Source organism: Corvus moneduloides, chromosome 16, assembly GCF_009650955.1.
Source record: "Corvus moneduloides isolate bCorMon1 chromosome 16, bCorMon1.pri, whole genome shotgun sequence".
NCBI classification, from domain to species: Eukaryota; Metazoa; Chordata; class Aves; order Passeriformes; family Corvidae; genus Corvus; species Corvus moneduloides.
Window position 1 is genome coordinate 1418428 of NC_045491.1, and position 19115 is coordinate 1437542.

Here is a 19115-nt window from a genome sequence, read left to right on the forward strand (position 1 = left end):
AAACCAGAATAAGATAGCTGAAATCACAGGAGTAGAATGAAGAACCAGACTGTTGTATCAGCAGAAGAAAAACATTAGGTTAATCTGTATTACAGCATTCTGAAAGAATACAGCTTTGAAAACAGCTTTCACTAGGGGGTGGGACATTTTACTTTTATGTAGAGCTTTTGTTCATTTAGAATTGTTTACTCCAGCAAGCAACCCTGTGCTCTTTGTTTGACTGATTTTTCCCATTTGGCAGACCCTTTGCAATCACATGGATAACATTCTTCTTTCCACTGAGACATAGAAAAACTATTCTTTATTGACCTTGCTTGTTGTCCTAAATGACAAAAATATATTTATATACTAGGTGAACTGTATGATTTCATCACTGACTTTTAAGTGAAAATTCTTCAAAGCAAAAGCCTCAAAAGAGCTGCTTTCAATTTTTCTTTTTTAAACAATCCAGTGACTTCTTACTAGCAAACAGCTCTGCCCTCAGCTACACATGCACAATTCCCACAGCTGGCACAGAGAACCATGTGCAAGTATCTGAGTGCTGAAGCTGTGTCAAAACACGAAAAAAAACCACCATGCAAAGAAGAAATACGCTTTTTGGGCTGGGCAGGGGATTTTTATTTATTTCTTGAACAACAGAGTAATTGCTGTGCAAGTATGGATGTTTTCTTTTTTGTTTTTCTGCCTGTTAATTTTTTTTTTTTTTGGTATGGATGCAGTGAGAAGAAAATCAGAAGAGCTGGACAAACATACACAAAATCCTTCAACATCTCAATTTTAGTTTCCTCACTAAAACTGCAAAGCACAGAGCTCATGGACTTTGTGATACTGATTTAGAAACTCTCTTAGCATTAAAGCCTTTACTTTTGCATGTGAGGTAAATCAAAGGCAGATTATGTAAGGACCCAGCATGCCAAGACAAAATTCAGTCTTAGTCTAAGTGAGCACAATTCTGTTAAAACAGATGGAATGGTGCACATCTAGCCAAAAATGTTGAATCTGTGTTTATCTTGTGTTCCTGAATGCTCACTTAAAACCTTTTCTGACAGGAACAAAACTCTGGATGAAATTAAACGGGGTTACACCCACGCGTAGGCAAAGTGTTAAAGCTAAAGCAAAAATCTTCATTTATCATAAACTGGACTTCTCTGACTCCTGCAGAGCTGTGACAATTTACACAAATCCAGGCTCTGTTCAGGATGGTTTGATTTGCAGAAATGCTGTGCCCCTGCCATTCCAACGGAAGGCAACGAGAGCTGGGGTTGCTCTGCATTTCTGCAGGGGAGAAAAGTCAAAGGCCCTTTTGTTACCACTTAGCACATGTGCTGAGAAAGTGTAGAATTAAGATCCCAGTGTCAGCATTTTCAGCAGTTTTATGCAGGCTACTTACTTACATCAGGTCCAAGCACCATAAAAATCAGATTGGGCCCCTTGCTAAGGAACCCTTATTATTTTTTTAACTTAGCCCTGTCAAGCACAGTCCTTTATAATTTCACAATTAGAGAAGATAGTAGCAGAACTGCAAATAATTCCATGTGAGTCAAAGGTGTAGTTGTTTTGAATGGACACATGCTAGTGGTCTCTTGCTGTGGTTCCAGAGGGGATTTCTTCCATCACTTGCACAGACTTTGTCTTCACTGTTACACCAGTACCCACCCCTTGGGTTTTTTCCTGGTTGGTGATGATGGTTATTACACCAGATCTGGAAAATCAAACCACTTGAAGAAAAAACTCTCATCCTGCACCCTTCAAGCCCAGCTGTATTCTCCTGTCCTCTTCTTTTCCAAGCACAAGCAATTGAACCAGAACAGGAGACTGCTGAGCCAACAGGGGGAAAAAAATATCCCTTTTGTGTTAAGAGTTTGGCTGCTGAGCTCCTTGACTGGCTCACTGTCGGTTTGATAGGTGCCAGAGCTAAGGGTAAGTGTGGGAATGTGGCCAAAGGTGGAGGAATGTGGTTTAGGAGTCCTTTCCTTCAGTTTAACTTTGCTTGTATTGAGGAACTGTACCAAGGGACAATTCTGTCTGTAGCACTGCTCACTGCAATGGAAAATTTTTGGGTGGATTTTAAAACCAAGTGGACACAAACATTGTAAGTAAATAGTAAAGCCTTTATTCTCGTTAAGAACAGCATTTTGAAAATAAAACATTTGCCCATGCTTTACAACCTTTGTAGTTTTGTATACTTATGTACAGTCATCATGGTACACATTGATTGTCTTGAAAATCCTTTAAAGATGTACTTAATAAGATACCAGTATGCAACAGTCAGCGGGAAAAAGGGTACGTTATAAAACACACGTTAATACATTTAATAAATATATATTATCTATCAAAAATGAGCTTTAGCTCTCATCAATTAATAAAAAGCACCTGCTTTGTAATCCTGTAAGTTGGTAGAATAGTCCAATTGTTTTATTATAAAAGCTACAATGCTCCCTTTTGTATGGCCTTTGGTTAGACCCAAGGCATCGAGCTCAAACAAAGCCAACCAAGATGCCTGTGTTTAGACTAAAAGCAGAAACAGCTACTTCTACAGTATTTCATGTACCTTGTTTCTAGAAACAACTGGATGGATTGAGAGTGCTCTTCTGAAGATGCTACATATTTTCTGGCAAGTGTCAAACACCCTCAACCCATCTGAAAGCAGGACAGGATCTGTATGACTTTGAACTCTTTTCCTGCCATTGATCAAAAGTCAGTCATTATAGATCTTGTTTTGGTAATAGTTTTGTCAAATGCTTTGTGATTTCATTTTTCTGCATGGAAACACCATGAGCACATAACCACCAAGGGCCAACATAGTAGCTTTTATAGTATAAAAGCTAATTATAATTAGGAGAACTGTGAAAGGCTTGTGCTTACTTACTTATTATGTTGTTCACAGATGCTCTACATTCTAGAAAACTTTCAAAAAAGGCAAAAGTAAATACTGTAACAAAAATATAAGTTAACATAAAGGTGCCTTTCTTCAATGACAGTTTTATTTTGGGGCATTTTACATCACAGACTAGTGACTTACAAAAAAAAAGTTGCTCGTTACTAGTTGTATAAAGTTGGGAAATAAAGACCCTCCTAATCTATTGCCACACTTTCACCACCACACATTAAACCCAATCCTGCTAATTTTTAATTTTGTGACTGGTCCACATGACTAACACAGTGAGACTGGTCATGTGAATAGCAGTTTGTAGGATCTGGCCATATCTTTGCCTAAGCCCCAAAATTACAAACAAGTTCATCAGAAGCAGGATTGGGAACTCTATTTATTAATTCAGTCACATCTAGAAAAAGAAAAAGAAAGTTTCTTAAGATAACTATTTCTTGTACAGATTTTGTCAAAGGTCTGTAAAATGTGTATTATAATTCATAAGTCTTGGTTGTAGCATGATAAACTTTTTAAAAGAAAACTGTCCTACCATTTATGCCATGGTCATCTTATATGTTTTTACTATAAGAATTTTATGAGGGATTTTTTTAACTGGTTTTTAAAAGCAAAATTTTGCAGGCGAGTGATGGTAAGTTTTTTTTATTGCTCCAAATTATGTGTCTTCTGGGTAGCTATCATTATCTTAAATATTCTCTTATTTGATCAAAGCTCTGCTCATAACAAGCAAAATGTATTTCTAAGTCACTGGATAGCATGCAATATCCACCCCTACCCTACTTGGTTACTAAGGCCATCTAGTTGCATACAAAATGAAAGAAAGGACCCCTAAAACAAGCACATGCTTCCTTTGCCTCGAGGAGGGGAGGGCAGGGGGGAGCTGACATACTCCTTCACTCATGCATGACAGAAAAACATTGCTTCTGGAGGAGAAGGGCTTTGAAATAAAACCCCATAAGATGATCATGGCAACAACGGCAATATATATTTTTCCATATATATATACACTATATCTGTGTGCAACACTTAGGGACTGGTCTTGCAGCCTCTGTACCTGCACGTAGACCTACTGCTGTCGACGGGACTACTTGTGGGAGTACAAGTCTGCAGGACTAGGTTCCTAATTCAGTAGAAATGGAGGTACATGAGGAATCAGGAAGACTCTTGAAAAATAAAAAGCTTGTCTTTCTTTTGCAGTATACAGCAAGTAACTTCTCTCTGTGAAGCTACTAAGCTATTCGGTTATTTGTATATTTTATTTTTTTTTTTTAGGTTGAAAATATATATTTTTATTACAGCATATGCAAAGTTTAATTGTTATATGTTTCCTATGCCTTCAAGTAAAAACAATTAGCTTTTAGTATTGACGAAAGCTAAGATTAACATTGGCCAAACAGTGAGGATACAGTGATGTTTTCAATGTCCGATATGCATTAAATGTTAAAGAAAGGAATGATTGCTTGAACATAATGAAAAACCATGGCACAACAAATGGGCAATGGGAACCTTTTAAATAACCTGGAGAAAACAAAGATAAAAAGCTTTGAAAAGTCTGCCTTATATCAACCCAAGAAAATGGATGGGCAGGGGAGGAGTAGGGAAGAAACCACCTTAAATAAACAAAAACAACAACAAACCACCTCCAGCACAGAGATTCTACTCTCTAGGCACTAAAATGCACAACCACATTTAAATGCACAAACAACTGCAGCCGAGGGGACTGGACTGTAGGAGCAGGGGCTCAGGGGGTCCCACCCGCTCCGCTGCCGCGTGTCGCCCACGGGCTCAGCGCTCCTCAGCTGCCCCAGCTCCTGCCTGACCCTCAGCCCAGGGGGCTCAGGAGCGGCCTCCTGCCCTCCACCAGCACCACCAGCACCTCCTGCTGCTGCCAGCGCCAGCCACAGCCTGTCCCAGCCATGGCTTGGCAAGAATTCATCCCTCCAAGAACGGCTGCGCCTGCAGGAGCCGTGGGAGCGCGCGGCTCTTGGCCCACGCCTGGGGCTGGGCTGGACACCAGGGCAGCCATCCCACGGGGCCGAGGAGAGCGGCCTGTGCTGGGCCTCTGCTCGTCCTCTGTGCCCCGAGAAGCTCCATAACATGCAGAGACCTTTCATCCCTCCAGAACTGCCCCTCCTAGGCCAGCTTTTGAAGAGCAGAGAATCAGCCTAGAGCGCCACGGGGACGGAGGTGCCACAGGGACGATGTCTGGCTACGCACGATGCTGCGTGACTGTACAGTACAGCTGGGGAGGAGCAAACAAGGGACTTCTCGTGGCGTTTGAAATGACAGGAAAAGGAGAAAAATGGAAAGAAACCCTGCGTGTTTTCACACTGTAGTGGCAATCTCTTGTGGCAACATGAATTAAGTTTAGGTGAGAGGAGGGTATTTTGCAGGCAACTGGCAACCACCAAAACCAGGCTTGCCTGGCACACAAGTTACAGACAAGAGAATATCTTACACTTCAAAATACAACATCCCCTCTTCCAATTTAAGGTGTGCCTACTTCTGTTTTAAATTAGATTCAGCTTCAGTGTTACAATTTTGTTTTAGCAATTCTCAGTTCAATGGTGTTCACATTTATCCAAAATCCTCTGTAGGATTTCGAAAGATCCTGGATGTTTTGTTGCTTTGTTCTGGTACTGTTATGGATTCCTTCCCTCAAAGACACACTGCCAGGGAACAACATCTGCAACAAGGATTCTTATTTTCTACAGCCTATAGCCTTTCACCAGAGGTGTCGTCCAGTGTAACTTGGCGGAGCAGTTGGTATCTGGAAATAAGGATAATAAACCCATAACTGAGAGATCTAGACTGTTCAAAAATCAGTATTATCATGCTACACGTACATGACAGCTTTCCAGATGGTAGTTCTAGAGCAAAGTGATACAAAGAAACTCATCTTCCACCATACAGTGCATTTATCTCTCTGTAAAACCATGGCTATATATAAACATGAGCTTTGTATCCAACTCAGAACAAAGCAAAACAAACAAAAAACCCAAATTCTCAAGCTTCTTGTCCTTTAACTGCCTTCTCCCTGAGCTGCACATTCTGGTATCAGAAAACAGGCAGAGATGAATCCAAACATCAGAAGGATGCAATCCATTACTGACAGCAAAGCCAAGCCTTTTCATTTTACTCAAGTTGACATGTTTCACACAGTCTTACCCACACAGGAGAATGCTTGTATCTAGTCCCTCTTGTTCACTAAAATCAGCCAAAACTTTACTTATTTAAAAACAAAACCAGACCTGCAATCAGTTCATGTTATTTGGTTTTAAATGTAGAGGTTGAGTTATGGAATCAGCTCATGATTCAAAAGAAAGAAAACCCAACTCACATGAGTATAAACTGGCTCATGAGTAGATTTTTAAGAAGCATGTAGATATGCATGGAAAATGTGGGGATGAAAATTCTTCTTTTTTAACAGTATGCCTGCCATATGAAATGTCTTAAGTGAAAGCAAGACATCATGTGAAAAACATTTGTAAAGTCCGTTTGGCATCACTAAACCAATCTTACAACAACCAGGCTGCAAAAATACAGGTCTATCAAAGAATAACGTGCCAAACTATTCTCTAAGGAACAAAAATCAGTGCTATTAACATTAAAATATTCTATATTCTTCTTTTATGAATCCCTTTTCAACAGATGTACAAATCTGGCAGCAACAAATCTGTAAGTTACAAAGAATTACATGTATTTTACAAGAAAATGGAAGATATGTGAGACACCACCATTATCTGCAACAATTATTTAAAGTAATATACTGCCTAAAAACATCTGTGTGACTCACATCATCTTGAAAAAACCCAGGTTATAAAAGGTGTCACTTAATAGTTATGTTAAATACCTTAACACAAAATTAATTTGAAAGGGCCATTGAATATGTTGTCTCACAAAAAAACTTGGTTCACTGAAGCTGCACTGCAAAATGTGAATAGCCAAGTAAACAAATGCAAAATACTTGTTAATTACATATTTTCTAGAAGGAAGGGAAGCATTACATGCATGCTTGCTGCCTTAAATTTTCATTTATAGCTTTCCCCCTGCTGTGAATAAGCGAAAGCAGGTTTCTCAATTAGTAGTGGTTGTATATATCAGTGCATTTCAAAGATTTCTTAAATCATCACATTTTGATACTTACAGTCCCACCATTTAGCACAACTGCCATCTCAGTTGGCTGATAAACATTGCTTCTAAAAGGAGCACTAGGCCGGCTTCCCAAACTGCCGTTTCGAAATCCTGCTGTTCTTAGCGCTGTGTTTGGAAAAGAGAGATTGCTCTTAGAACACAATTAAAGCTGTGCAATCACAGAGTATCTTCCTTCCAGTTTGGTTATTGGGAACTTTGCCACTGATTTTAACTTCCACGTTGCTTTTGAACAGCTGTTTCTCTTACACGTTGGGAACGGATCGCAGAAGAATCAGATTTACATTAAATGAACTGTTTGCTGTGGAGGGGAAAAAATTTAATGGAACCATATTTTTGAAGCTTCCTTAATCTCATTGGAGTGGGAGCTCCATGTCTTCAGTCACTGAACCTGTGCTGGATCTTGCACAATGCGTTTCGCACAGCGCTCCCTGTGTTGGGCTGGATACCGTGGGGTTAAGTAAAATGCATTACATTTTGCTTTCTATCAAACTCAGTGGACAGGGATCCAAAGCCTTGCTCAAGCCAGTAAGCAATGCTCACAACCCCCTGAGCATTACTGCAGCATGACTAGCACATAAGGATTTTCCAGATGTTTCAGATTATACTTACTCTGAGAAACTAGAAAGATGGAGTAAATATTGCTTTCCAATAGCTTAAACATGGCAAATGGCTGAAGCAAGAGAGGAGATACTGATTGTCCTTTTGACTGTTTATACCAGGGATAAATCGGTCTCCCCATTAATTTTAGCACAAGTTTCGGTTCAAGACGTAAATTCTGACTGAGAGATATGAATAGTGAGGGATATGCTGCTCTCTCTAAACCAGTCTGGGGACTGGCACATACAAACTCCCTCTTTAATTTCGAGGGTAAATAATGGCTTCACTGAACTCAGACGTGGCCAGGGAACAGAGCTCATTTATCCACATGACGTGCATGGTCACAACGGGCAATACTCATCTGTCAGCTGCTAAATAGAAACATGCCCAGTTCAGGCACCTGGGGCAAGAATTTCTCTTAGATTTAATTCAAATTAGAATTCTAGAGACTCTGGCTGAAGTCGTGAATGAGCTGAAGTTTATGAGAATTTCAGCACAGGCTTTAATGAAGCCAGGATTTCTCTCCAATGTAGTTGCTCTGCTCTGTGTAGAAGATTTAAATGGATCCTACTGCCATATGCTGTCCTCTATCCACTGCTGCTCCTCTCTTTGGGAGTTGTGCACCAAGAACAATATTGATTTACCATGGAAATTTAGAAATTCCACCCTGCAAATGCTCAGCTGTTGACTTCAGATACATACAGACCCTCACTTACTCTGCATTTTAGAATTACATATTTTTGCAGAACACTGGGAGAAAAAATTACGAAAATGCCTAAACTGGAACTAAGTATTTTTTATTAGATATTTAACCATCTCAAGGTCAGGAACTTTTCTTTGTTTGCTATTTGACTACTTCTTGTGTGATAAACAGACATGACTGCACTGGTATTTGCTAGTACACACCAAGAAAAAAAATCTTTATCGTGCATGTAATCATTGAAATATTTACATATTTATACAGAATATTTACACAAAATATCCACAGTCGTTTCAAAGTTACCTTAAAGAGCCAGTAAATTCACTTTCATGTTGCTAAATTTTCTTTCCCTATAATTGCAAACAGTCTACATTTTTTTGAGACTCTGTGATAAAGCTTGTAGACAAAATACTCATTTGGGATTTTTTTCTCACACCCGTTTTACCATTTTTCTGTGCACTTTTTACATTACTATTACAATCACTTGCATAGGGTATGTATAGGTAAAAACCAAGCAGTACTGAGAATATTTGAGCAACTGTGTCAAAGCCTCTTTTTAACACATTTTACATTTCGCTCACTTTGCTTTTAGGCAATGGCTGTGATGGTGACTGGTGGTACCAGAAGTTATTAAATGAAATTTAATGATATCTGAAATTTAATGAGAGCTGCTTGGGCTTGGGTTTCCTGACTGTAGCTGTAGCATCCTACATTGAACATCCAGATTTCTCTTGTTTAAGGCAAATTCTCTCTGCCTACAGAGGTTGCCCTGCTAGTGTGCACTGCACTTCCAGAGAGCACTGAGAACTCAGTCAACTGCTCTTTGTCCAGGCTTTCTAAATACTTTAATATAATTTTAAATGGCACACCTATGAAAATAACTCTTTTAAAGAGATATTTCAACCTATCATATGAATATTAAAATCCCAGATTAGTATGCTGTTTAAATGGTGTTTAAATTACTGACTTTAAAATAGGTTTGCTTTATTAATGGTTAATGTTGTTCCTGGAACAGAGCAGCTCTTGTTGCAATGCGTAACTTGAAGCTACATTTTTGCTAAGAAAGGAGGAATCTAGGAGGACATATGCTTGTTTGAACCTGAAGGCTGTTCAGATTCTTAAAATGCTGCTTAAAATCTTTAAAAAGAGCGAAGTTATGAAATTGTTTTATACAAGTATTAGTGGAAATAACAAGAATTGATGGAAAATATGTTTGTCCAGGCATGTTTTCTGTTTAAAGCTAACTATTTACTGAAACAAGTATTAGTCAGGGAACTAAGAGGTGTTTTCTGTTTATGATGTCTTCCAAAACTTTACAACTAGTAGGTCATCCATTCTTAAACATCATTCTTAAGTATGAATAAAAATTGAAGAAAGTACCCTTCCATTAATTTCTAAACTCTTAATGATGAATTCTCAGATTGAGGCTAATTAAATGGATGAAAGAAGAGAACATTTTCTACATACCTGCAGAGCCAATTGCAAACAGACTCCAGGTGCTTTGCCACTGAACCATCAGCACAGGGATCTGACTTAGCCACTTGGTTATTATTGCCTGTATTTACTTTAAGTCTCTACCATACTACTAAGTTTTGTCTCCAAACCCTGCTGTCCCAAGCCAGTCCTTAGAGAACTGCTGCAAAGGAATATTTAATCTGTTTTGATGTATTAAAAATTCCTATATGCCATGGGAGTAGGAATGACAGGCATTTATTATGGTATACATTAATAAGGGCATCAGATAAGGAAATCTATTTTGTATTGTACTGTAATTCAGATAGATTAAAACAGAAAATAAATTGCACTATCATAGACAGTAGAATGGTTTTATAGTTATCATACATCTATCCATGTCACAAAAAAACTTAATGACTGAATGATTAGATAAAAAAGGAGCTTCCAGTTCTTTTTTTTTAAATGCATCCATGAATGGGAAGGATACAGAGTGAAAGATCCAATTTTGTTCTTAGATCTGCCTTAGCCAGAAATAGCTTCACTGAAGCCACTGCAGTTACTTTACTACAAAATTAATTTAATGGGAGATGGAGGACAGTAAGAAAAAAACCACCACAGAAAAACAAGAAGAGTGCTTTTAACAGTCCATAGTGCAACTGCCTCTTGCTCTGGAACATTAGGAATAACAACCATTCTCTTATTCTTGGGATTTTTTTGTTTTACCACTGCCCTTACGGTATCTACTCACAGAACAAACTTCCCTACTGGAAGGAGACCTTTAAAGTTCCTGCTAAAAAACTTAGAGGAAAAAATGTCTTCCTGACCTGACACTGTGCCAAACAAAAGTGCTATTCTCCTCCATGTCTGGTCTACACTCAGAGGAAACATCAAACCCTGAGGAAATCAAAGACACATAAAGATGAATAGGAAGGTGAAGTGCCTGGACCACGTGCCCTAAGCCTTCTTTCCAGGGCTGCCAGAGCAATGTGGCAACTTCTGCCTGGGATACCAAGCCAGTATTCTTCTCAATTAGAGTGAATAAAAATCAGTGTGACCTGTGACAAAATCCTTTATCCAGGTGTGGGGCAGCACCAGACCACAACCCCCCTAAGAGCACCATGGGGCTCCTGCTTCCCAGTGCTGGTCACAGAGACATCGCTGGGATTTCTGACGTGGGTTAAACGTTCACCAATGGCTTGGATCTCTGAAGCACCCAGTTGTTGCTGGTCCTTTCAGCAATCACTCAGAAACATTTCCACTGCAAATTTTAATGATGTGTCATCACACATCGTTCTATGACAAGGGAGGCAAATTACCTTGAAACCTCTGTGAAACCTCAGATGCTCAAGCCCTCAGAACAAAGGCTGTCTTTGAACTGTCTATAAGCCACTTGGCATTTCTTCCCCTCCAGGGACACAAAGTGGCACTAAATCCATTTTAATGGCAATATAATTAATAATAATTATTTTGTTGCTCAAGTGGCTGAGCATTTTGTAACACAGACCACTTAATTTTTTTTCTGAGGTTTTGGGAAAATATTTTGTATTAAATGCTGATAACTGCTAATTACAAAAAATGTCATTTAAATTATTTAAAACAGAAGTTATTTTTTTCCACAGTGATTCTTTTGATTCTTTTGGTGTTGGCTTAGCATTTGAAATTGTTCAGTTTTTCAAAGAAAAAACAATGTGCAGAAGAATCATTTTAACCTAACACATGTATTTTCTGCATTTTTTTTCATTTTTCTCCCTCACTAGGTGATATCTTAGTGAAAACTGTAAAAGGGAACAATGTGTAGTGTGCAAATTATTGCATTTCTCATGACCCTTATTTTCAACACCTGAAAAATGTCTCATACAGAGAGTTTTCTTGACACTACAGAAATATATAGTCCTTTATAGCCAATTCTTACCTGCATTATGTTCATCCATTGAAAAGGCTTTATTTTCCATGTAGCTCCGAGGAAGCTGTATATCTTCCTCAAAAGCGGTTTCACGCATCCTTGGCTGTGAAGTATCAAAATAATTGGGTGTGTTTTCCTGCTGTGATGGAAGGATGGTACAGTGGACCTCTGGGATGGCATGAAAAATAACAAACACCCAGCCACTGGACACCAGTGCAATAGCCAGAGTGGGATCACTCCATTTGTCTCTTCTCTGTAGCTCAGCATTGCCGAAGAGGTACATAGTCATCCAGGCTACCCAGATCAGAATGGAACAAAAAAGGGTTATAATGAGGCATACTCCGTTTTTCTTCCACTTCTTAAACTTCCCACAGAGAGTGAAAAAAGAAAATCCCATGGTAAATACCATCAGGAACATAACGTAAATCGAAGCCATCGCAAAATCCATCGGTTCGTAGCTGCAGGCCAGCTTGTTATCTCTGACAATGGTCAGGATCAACCACTCGGTTGCGATGATGACCTGCACTAGCATCAGGCAGATGGCCACCCCAGCCAGATGCCAGCCAGATGGGCTCTTCCCATGGCGAACGAGTCTGCGAAGTCTCCAGGCTTGGGCTAGCAAGCACGAGAAGCACAAGGCAAAGATAACTCCCCACAGAAACCTTCGGGTAGAGCACACCATTTCATCTTCCTGTATGATGAAAGCAAAGGTCAGCCCAAACAGTCCCAGAGTCCCAAAGAGAAAGAGGAAGTGCATTCCCAGGGGGCTCTTCTTCTCTTTGTCCTTGATGAAGGGCAGCCTCACCAGCAAAATCAGCATCAGCAGTAATGTGGTCAGCACACCTGCCCCTGCGACCGCCTCCAAAACGATCCCCCAAATGGCATCCAGGTCACACAGGTACGCATACTGAGGGAGAAGATCCAGTCCACACCCTCGAGGAGTGCTGGAGTTTTCTGAAGAGCCATAGCTGATCACGAAGAGGAGGAAGAAACCAATGGCTGGGTAGGTTTTCATTTTTCTGTCTGAGACAACAAAATACTTGTTTAGCTAGAGCTCAGTTTGGAGGATTTCACAGCCACTGAAGCCCAGCTTGTTTCAGTAGCCCATGTTTACAGTTTTTGCACTGGATTTGCAGCTGGCACATCCTCCCCCTAGCCCCCTTCGCTGCCCTCCCAAAAGCTCCATGTTGTACTCAGAATGCAAAATGACTCATTGCTCTGTTTGCACAGATTGAAAACAACATTTCCAAACTCTGCCCCTGCAAATGGCCTAAAACACAGCCAGAAAAAATTATGTATCCTGTTGCAAATATTACATTATCTACAATGCTTAGATAATTACTACCTGTTTAATACTACATTCAAACCAAGGTGTTTAAAGTGTGTGTAAGTTGCACTGGGCCTGATGCAAGTGTAAGCTGTATCACAATGAGACTGTCCCACAGCCTTGCTCCTTTTACTGGAACAAAGGCAGAGTCAAAACCACTTTTTAAATTATCTCTTTTTAAAGGATAAAACAACCCAAGGAAAATAAACATTGTACTTCCTTAAAAACAAAAAAAATCTTGTTTTCATGCTCGATCAATAGGCAGTTATCATATTCACTTCTTTCATCCTTTTCCAAAGTCCAGATTTTAGATTGCATTTGGAAATGGGAATGGTAGCCTAGAAAAATCCCATACTCTGTGACAGTGGTGCTCAGATGCAGTGTCATCAATCAACTAATCAAAAATGAATGCCTCATTGTGCTTCCTAGCAAGTCCAAAGCCAATAACAACAACCAGAGCACCGCCTTCCTGGATCCAGAGAGCGGACAATGGTAAATTCTCCAGGTACACACCCCACTCGACCATCAGGACCAAAAGCCCAGACAAATGCCAACTTAGTTTTAGGAAGAACATGGGTTAGGTGTTTTACAAATACGTGGTATGGCATTTGCTTTTATTAAGCAAAGCAGAGCAAAGGAGATTGTTAAAAAATGTAACCTTTAACTCCCAGTCTGCCTCGGCCATAGGCTCCCTGTAAGGGCAGTCTGCAGTGAACACCGTGTGGAGCAGATATGAAACCTGACTCTGTTAACCTTCACTAGCAGTTAGTGCTGCAGGTTCCAGCAGGATTTTCCTCATTGATGTGAGGAACGTTGCAGACTCCCACTTGTGCTGTATGACCAGGAGGAAGGAAAGGCAGTAACGTCAGTCAATGTGAGTCACAGGCTCATGGGACACGTTTAGGATGCAAAGTGAAAAGCAGAGAAACTATCAGTAGCTCTTTTGTAAGTCATACAACAGTCCTAAATGGTTACCTGTCCAAAGAGATTTCGTAGATTAGAACTGCTTTTAATGAAAACTTGGAAAACTTCAATGAGAGTTGAAAACAGTTTAAAGGAGCACTGCAATGTTGCATTGAGCACGATCGGTCATAACCAGCACAAAACCAATTTACACAGGCTGTCTGAAACTGTACTGAGTCTCTCAGAGCTGAGAACAATGGATTTTCCTGTGTGTTACAGTCCTGTGCTTTACAGTCCTGTAATGACCAAAGTTAAATCTTGAGGATCTGAATCTTCAAACTAATGTTTCACTGTGTAATGGCCAATGACCATTTTGGCCTCTATCAGGAGACAGATAAGGAAGGTTCTGATGTTCCCTATTAGGGGCACCAAGACAGCAAATGTGCCAATATAAACGTGTAGTGACTCTATGGTCTTCGTTCACACGGGATACAAAACATCCTGTTACAAACCTTCATCTCAGAAGTGGAAGCTGCAACAAATCGTGTGATCTGGGCTTGGACAAACAGGAAATGGGTAGTGGGCGATCTCTGCCAGCCCACAGAAAGTAGTCTTTGCACTTTTGGAAGGGCTGCAATGTTCTAACGATGCAATGACCTGCTAAGGGCAAATGATCTGTTTTTTCTATCTACCTGTAATTTGCTTTATGGTGAATTGGTAGGATATACACTTGTTTGTACCTGATCTGTGTAACAGATTCTTCAATGACTCTGTCGCAACACCCATGTTAAAAACACTGACTTTACAGGCAGAAAACTAATCATCAGTGAAATAGATTCATTTTTGTATTGAATATGGTTACGCTCAATAAATCTCCTTGCCCTTTGAGTACATAATTAACTAGAAGGAAACATTCTGAAGATAGTTCTCCAATTCCTTTTATGCACAGGCAATTCCTATTGCAACTTGTGAATTTCCTCTTTAGTGTGTTTGAAACATCCTAAAAAGTGCGGTCAGCGCCTGCTGACACAGAGGGAGGAAATCCACTGGGAACTACTAAGGCAATGCTCCAAACCAGAGGTACCACTTCAAGAAGTAGGAGGTCATATGGAAAATGACTAAAAATTCATTCTAAATGTCACCCAAACTAGAAACAATAAACAGCCCTTAATGAGGGTCATGTTAATTTTCCACTATCCCATCACTTACACATTATGAGAAGCATGGACTAAATTGCTTTCAATACTAGCTTTGTTTATTAGCTACTCTCCAAAGACCTGGGGGATAATGAATTAAGTGTGAGTATCCCCAGTTCTAAGATATTTTCCAGTTTTTTCATTACTTTATTCATGTCATGTAACCCTCATGTGATTGAGCTATTCTAGGACAGTCTGTTTCCATGGAGATTGTGCTGCATGGGTAAGCAGTCATATTGTCAGGCCATCATTTGTTTCCTCTTCCTATTTGGAAGTGTTTGGGAGGGGGAAGGGAGGGTTAATGAATTTGAGTATTTCCCCCTCCATGAAGAAGTGGTTAGTTTTAGGAAAGGGGGAATTAAGCTGTGACAAAATATATTCAGAATTCAAAAGATGTATTCTGAAATATAGAGGTGTTCAACTCCGGAGGAATTTTCCCAAGTTACTTCCTACTTTTGGGAAAGCTGTGATAACCAGTGGTCCTCTTAGAAAGGTCCTAGACAGCCACAATAGTGACCAAGAAATCTCTAGGATTGCTGACAGGCATTCCTGGTGTGAAATAATTTCCTACCCAGTGTCAGTGAGTCTCACTAAACACTAGATCCTGCCCAGACCACAGCTGGCAAGCAGGGCTCCAAGTCTCCAAAGGAGGAGTCTTTTCCTCCTAACTGCTGTCAATAAAGCAGTCTGTTTCCAGCCTGTTTACTGGCAATTTCTGCCTGACTTGGTAAACACGGGCAATATTAATAATCTACCCCCTGAGACATTACCAGCCAAAAAAATCCTCTTTCTAGGGCTGGTACTCAGCCCTGAACAGAAAGTTGTAAGAACAAGGGAAAACACTGCATTACAACACACAAGTCTGGCAAGGGAATACCACAACTTTAGCTAAAACCACCGATTCAATCATTTTAAGGGAAAACTGAGAGGGTTTTATTGCCAGAAAAGTTGTTTTTGAAAAAAAATAAATACATCAATATGCGGGTTTTATTAAAATAGCATTTTCCTCAAGCATGTGCAGTGGGTGGGGTGGCAGAGTTCCGTATCTCTTGAGACTTTGTAGTAAAATTTTTCTGCACATTCCTGCTGGTTGTTACCTAAATCAGTAACTGTAGAGGAAGAGTATTTTTACCTCTTTATGTCTAGATTAGCTCTTGCCAAAGTTATGCAACCTCACGGCAGTAACAATAGCGCTCTATTCGGCTGGCACTTCACTTCTCATGCCAGAGAACTACAGTAACACAGGAATGCCACGGAAACGTTCCAGCACAGATACAGCCAGTGGTACCCACACATCCCCCACATACTCGAATGAACTCTTCACAGGGAAGGAAATGCAACTTGAGATTTTTTTTTTCCCCCCAGATTCCTCTCCAAAATTTTATTTCAGTAAAGCCATTAAGGCAACATACCTGAAACCAGAGCAATCAGGAACACTTACAATCAATATTCTAATCAATAAGCCTTACACATTTTAGGCAAAAGCAGCAAACAGTTAGCAGGACAGCTTCAAATCCAGTACTCAATTTTTGGCTCAAAATCTGCTCTCAGTGGCAGCTTTAATAACTCCACTATTTTCTACAGAGTGAGGTCCTCTTCATTACATTATCTGGCATAGACTCACTACAGAAATTGCAGACACAAAGCTACCCCAGCGGGTACAAACTACAATTACAAGCAATTAAGCAGAAACAGAAAATCTCACAGTTGTCACCAAAAAGTTGTCACGGTTAAAAATCAGCGAGGCTTTCTGTAGCTAAAGTCTTCTCACCAAAGCTTGCAAAGGGATCAAAAAGACACTGCTGTATGCTGCTACAGAATATATATACAGAATAAATCTGTAATCGTGCAAAGATTTAAGGCTAGGCTATTCATGGTTAGATGCGTTATCTGCTCCTGTACCTGGAGTCCCAATGTTAGTCAACTGACAAAGGGAGACACATCCAATCACAGAGAAGAAAAACAATCTAGTAAATATAAGCAATAGTAGCACAAATAGTAGCCTGCTCTGCCACACAGGCAGAAGGATGGTTCACTGTGCAATTTCCAAAAGCAAACCGCCCCCACCACAAAGTGTTGTGGAGAGATGCTAGTGAGTGAGGAATTAATCACAACAGAGGATCTCTGCCAGCTACTTTTGATCAGATCTGAAGAATGAGCTCCAGGACTGATAACAGAGCAGCAACAGCCAAGTTGAGATCAGACTACTCAAGAGATGTGTGTATTTCCAGAATAACAATTAATAGTGCAATTGTGCTTTGTAGGCAAAAATACAGCAGTGATTTTGACAGCCCCTGCATTAGATACACATCATGCTCTGTTGCAGCCTCACGGTTACAGAAGGCAAGACTCCACTCCAAAAAGGACATGTAGAAAAAGTATTGCTTTCATTTAGAAATACTTTGTGATGCTGAATATCCTATGAAATTATCTTTCTAATTTTCTAGGAGCTCAATTCCTTTTGGTCAGAATCTGTGCATCACGTGTGCCTAGATACTTCTGACCATAGTGCCTGGTGTTGAATTCACAACCGACAGCAATCAATAACAGTAATCAACGTTTTTATTTTCTTTGCTATTCTCAGATTGTTCCTATTCATGTCATAGCCTTCTAGCAGATGGGTTCTGTCACCTGATTCCTCCTGATGTAGTGAGACAACACCTTAGCCCTGATATTCCCTGCTGGTAAGCAGCAAGGGTATCCCTGATAAACAGCTACTCGGTACTAGCGCTGATCACCAAACTGGGTGTTTGGGTTCAGCACGCAGGAAATCCTGTTAGCCTTGGGATAAACATTAGGGCAGGTGTAAACAAAGGGCTCACATAAGTGCTAAATCCTCCCTCTGCGTGGCTTTGCGGAGAGGTAACGCAGAGACAGGGCTTTTAATTAACTAGAGAGAAAACTGCTGCGCACCCGCACCCAGCCAGGGCTCCCGCCAGCCCCGAGACCGACCGCGGCGGCCAGGGGCCAACAAAAGGCTCTTTCCTCTCGGCCTCTTCCCTGCCACTGCCCTTGAGCTCCCGCTGGGGACTGCGATGAGGTGCCGGGCTTGGCTACAACTACCTCGCGTACGAACGCGGTGCGGGGCCAAGCGGCCCCTCCGTGCGGCCGGTGCGCGGCTGCCTCCGCTCCGGGCTCCCTTTAATCCGCCTGCAACCTCCTCCTCCTGGACGATACCTATCCCGCTTCAGCCTCCTCTCTCTTGTCCCTTCGCTCATTTCTCTCTTCGGCTTCTTTTTCCCGTCCCTCTCTCCCCCGCCTGTCCCCGCTCTTCTTCCCCATCCTCTCTGAACTCTACTGCCCTCCTCGCCAGCCTTCCGCCCCGCTCCCCGCAGCGCAGCCCCTGCTCCGAGCCCCCCCCCCCCCGTCCTGCCCTATATCCCGTCTAATCCCCCCCTCAGGATTCCTATATCCAGCCTGTTGTCTGCTGGCGGCCACCGGGCTAATTCCGCGGGCAGCGCAGGGCGCAGAGCCCGGTGAGCGGCTCCGCTACGTCCCCCTCGCCCTCAGCGCTACCCCCGGGGTACCCCCGGAGCCGGCCCGGGGTCGCCGTCCCCCCCGCCCGCCGCCGGCTCACCCGCTGTCTGCTGGGCCGAGGGCGGCGGGGCAGCTCTGTCCGCCAGCCCTCCGCAAGTCACATCCCGGCTCCGGCGGCGTGGCGGCTCCGCGGCGGGGAGCGAGCGCAGCGCCGGCCGCCCCCGCGGCGGCTCATGGAGCGCTCGGCCCCGGTGCGCACCGAGCGGAGCGGAGCGGAGCGGAGCCGTGTCCGCCGCGCTCTGCGCCCGCCGCTCCGCCGCGCTCCGGCCCCGCGGCCAGCCCCCTCCCACCGCCCCGCCCCGCTCGGGCACGGCTCGGCCCGGCACTGCCCGGCTCGGCCCGGCACGGGCTCCCTCGGCGCGGCTCGAGCCGGCTCGGCGGGGCCGGGGTACCCCGGGGACAGGGACAGCGCACCCCACAACGCCGGGGCGCCCTGGCCGCGCGGAGCTGCCCGG

The 19115-nt window shown here is 42.1% G+C and overlaps 2 protein-coding genes across 4 annotated transcripts in view; one reads left to right on the top strand and one right to left on the bottom strand.

Moving 5' to 3' along the window:
• The window catches only part of IQCK (IQ motif containing K), a 42666-nt gene extending 39759 nt beyond the window's left edge, over nucleotides 1–2907 (top strand). For both annotated transcript variants that reach the window (XM_032125719.1, XM_032125718.1), the window contains exon 9: nucleotides 720–2907. In XM_032125719.1, coding sequence (XP_031981610.1) covers nucleotides 720–781 — 62 coding nt within the window. In that variant the 3' untranslated portion in view covers nucleotides 782–2907. The remainder of the gene's footprint in view (nucleotides 1–719) is intronic.
• On the bottom strand, nucleotides 2091–18909 carry GPRC5B (G protein-coupled receptor class C group 5 member B). Of its 2 annotated transcripts, none has more exons than XM_032125716.1 (4): nucleotides 18701–18909; nucleotides 11707–12720; nucleotides 7035–7147; nucleotides 2091–5657 (listed from the first exon to the last, which is right to left on the bottom strand). In XM_032125716.1, exons 2-4 carry the CDS (start codon nucleotides 12710–12712, stop codon nucleotides 5613–5615), a joined length of 1164 nt encoding a protein of 387 aa, XP_031981607.1. In that variant the 5' UTR covers nucleotides 12713–12720; nucleotides 18701–18909; the 3' UTR covers nucleotides 2091–5612. The 2 variants fall into 2 exon arrangements, with proteins under 2 accessions (XP_031981607.1, XP_031981608.1); XM_032125717.1 differs by having other exon boundaries at nucleotides 11707–12716; nucleotides 18701–18818.
• Between the last annotated feature and the right edge of the window lie 206 nt (nucleotides 18910–19115).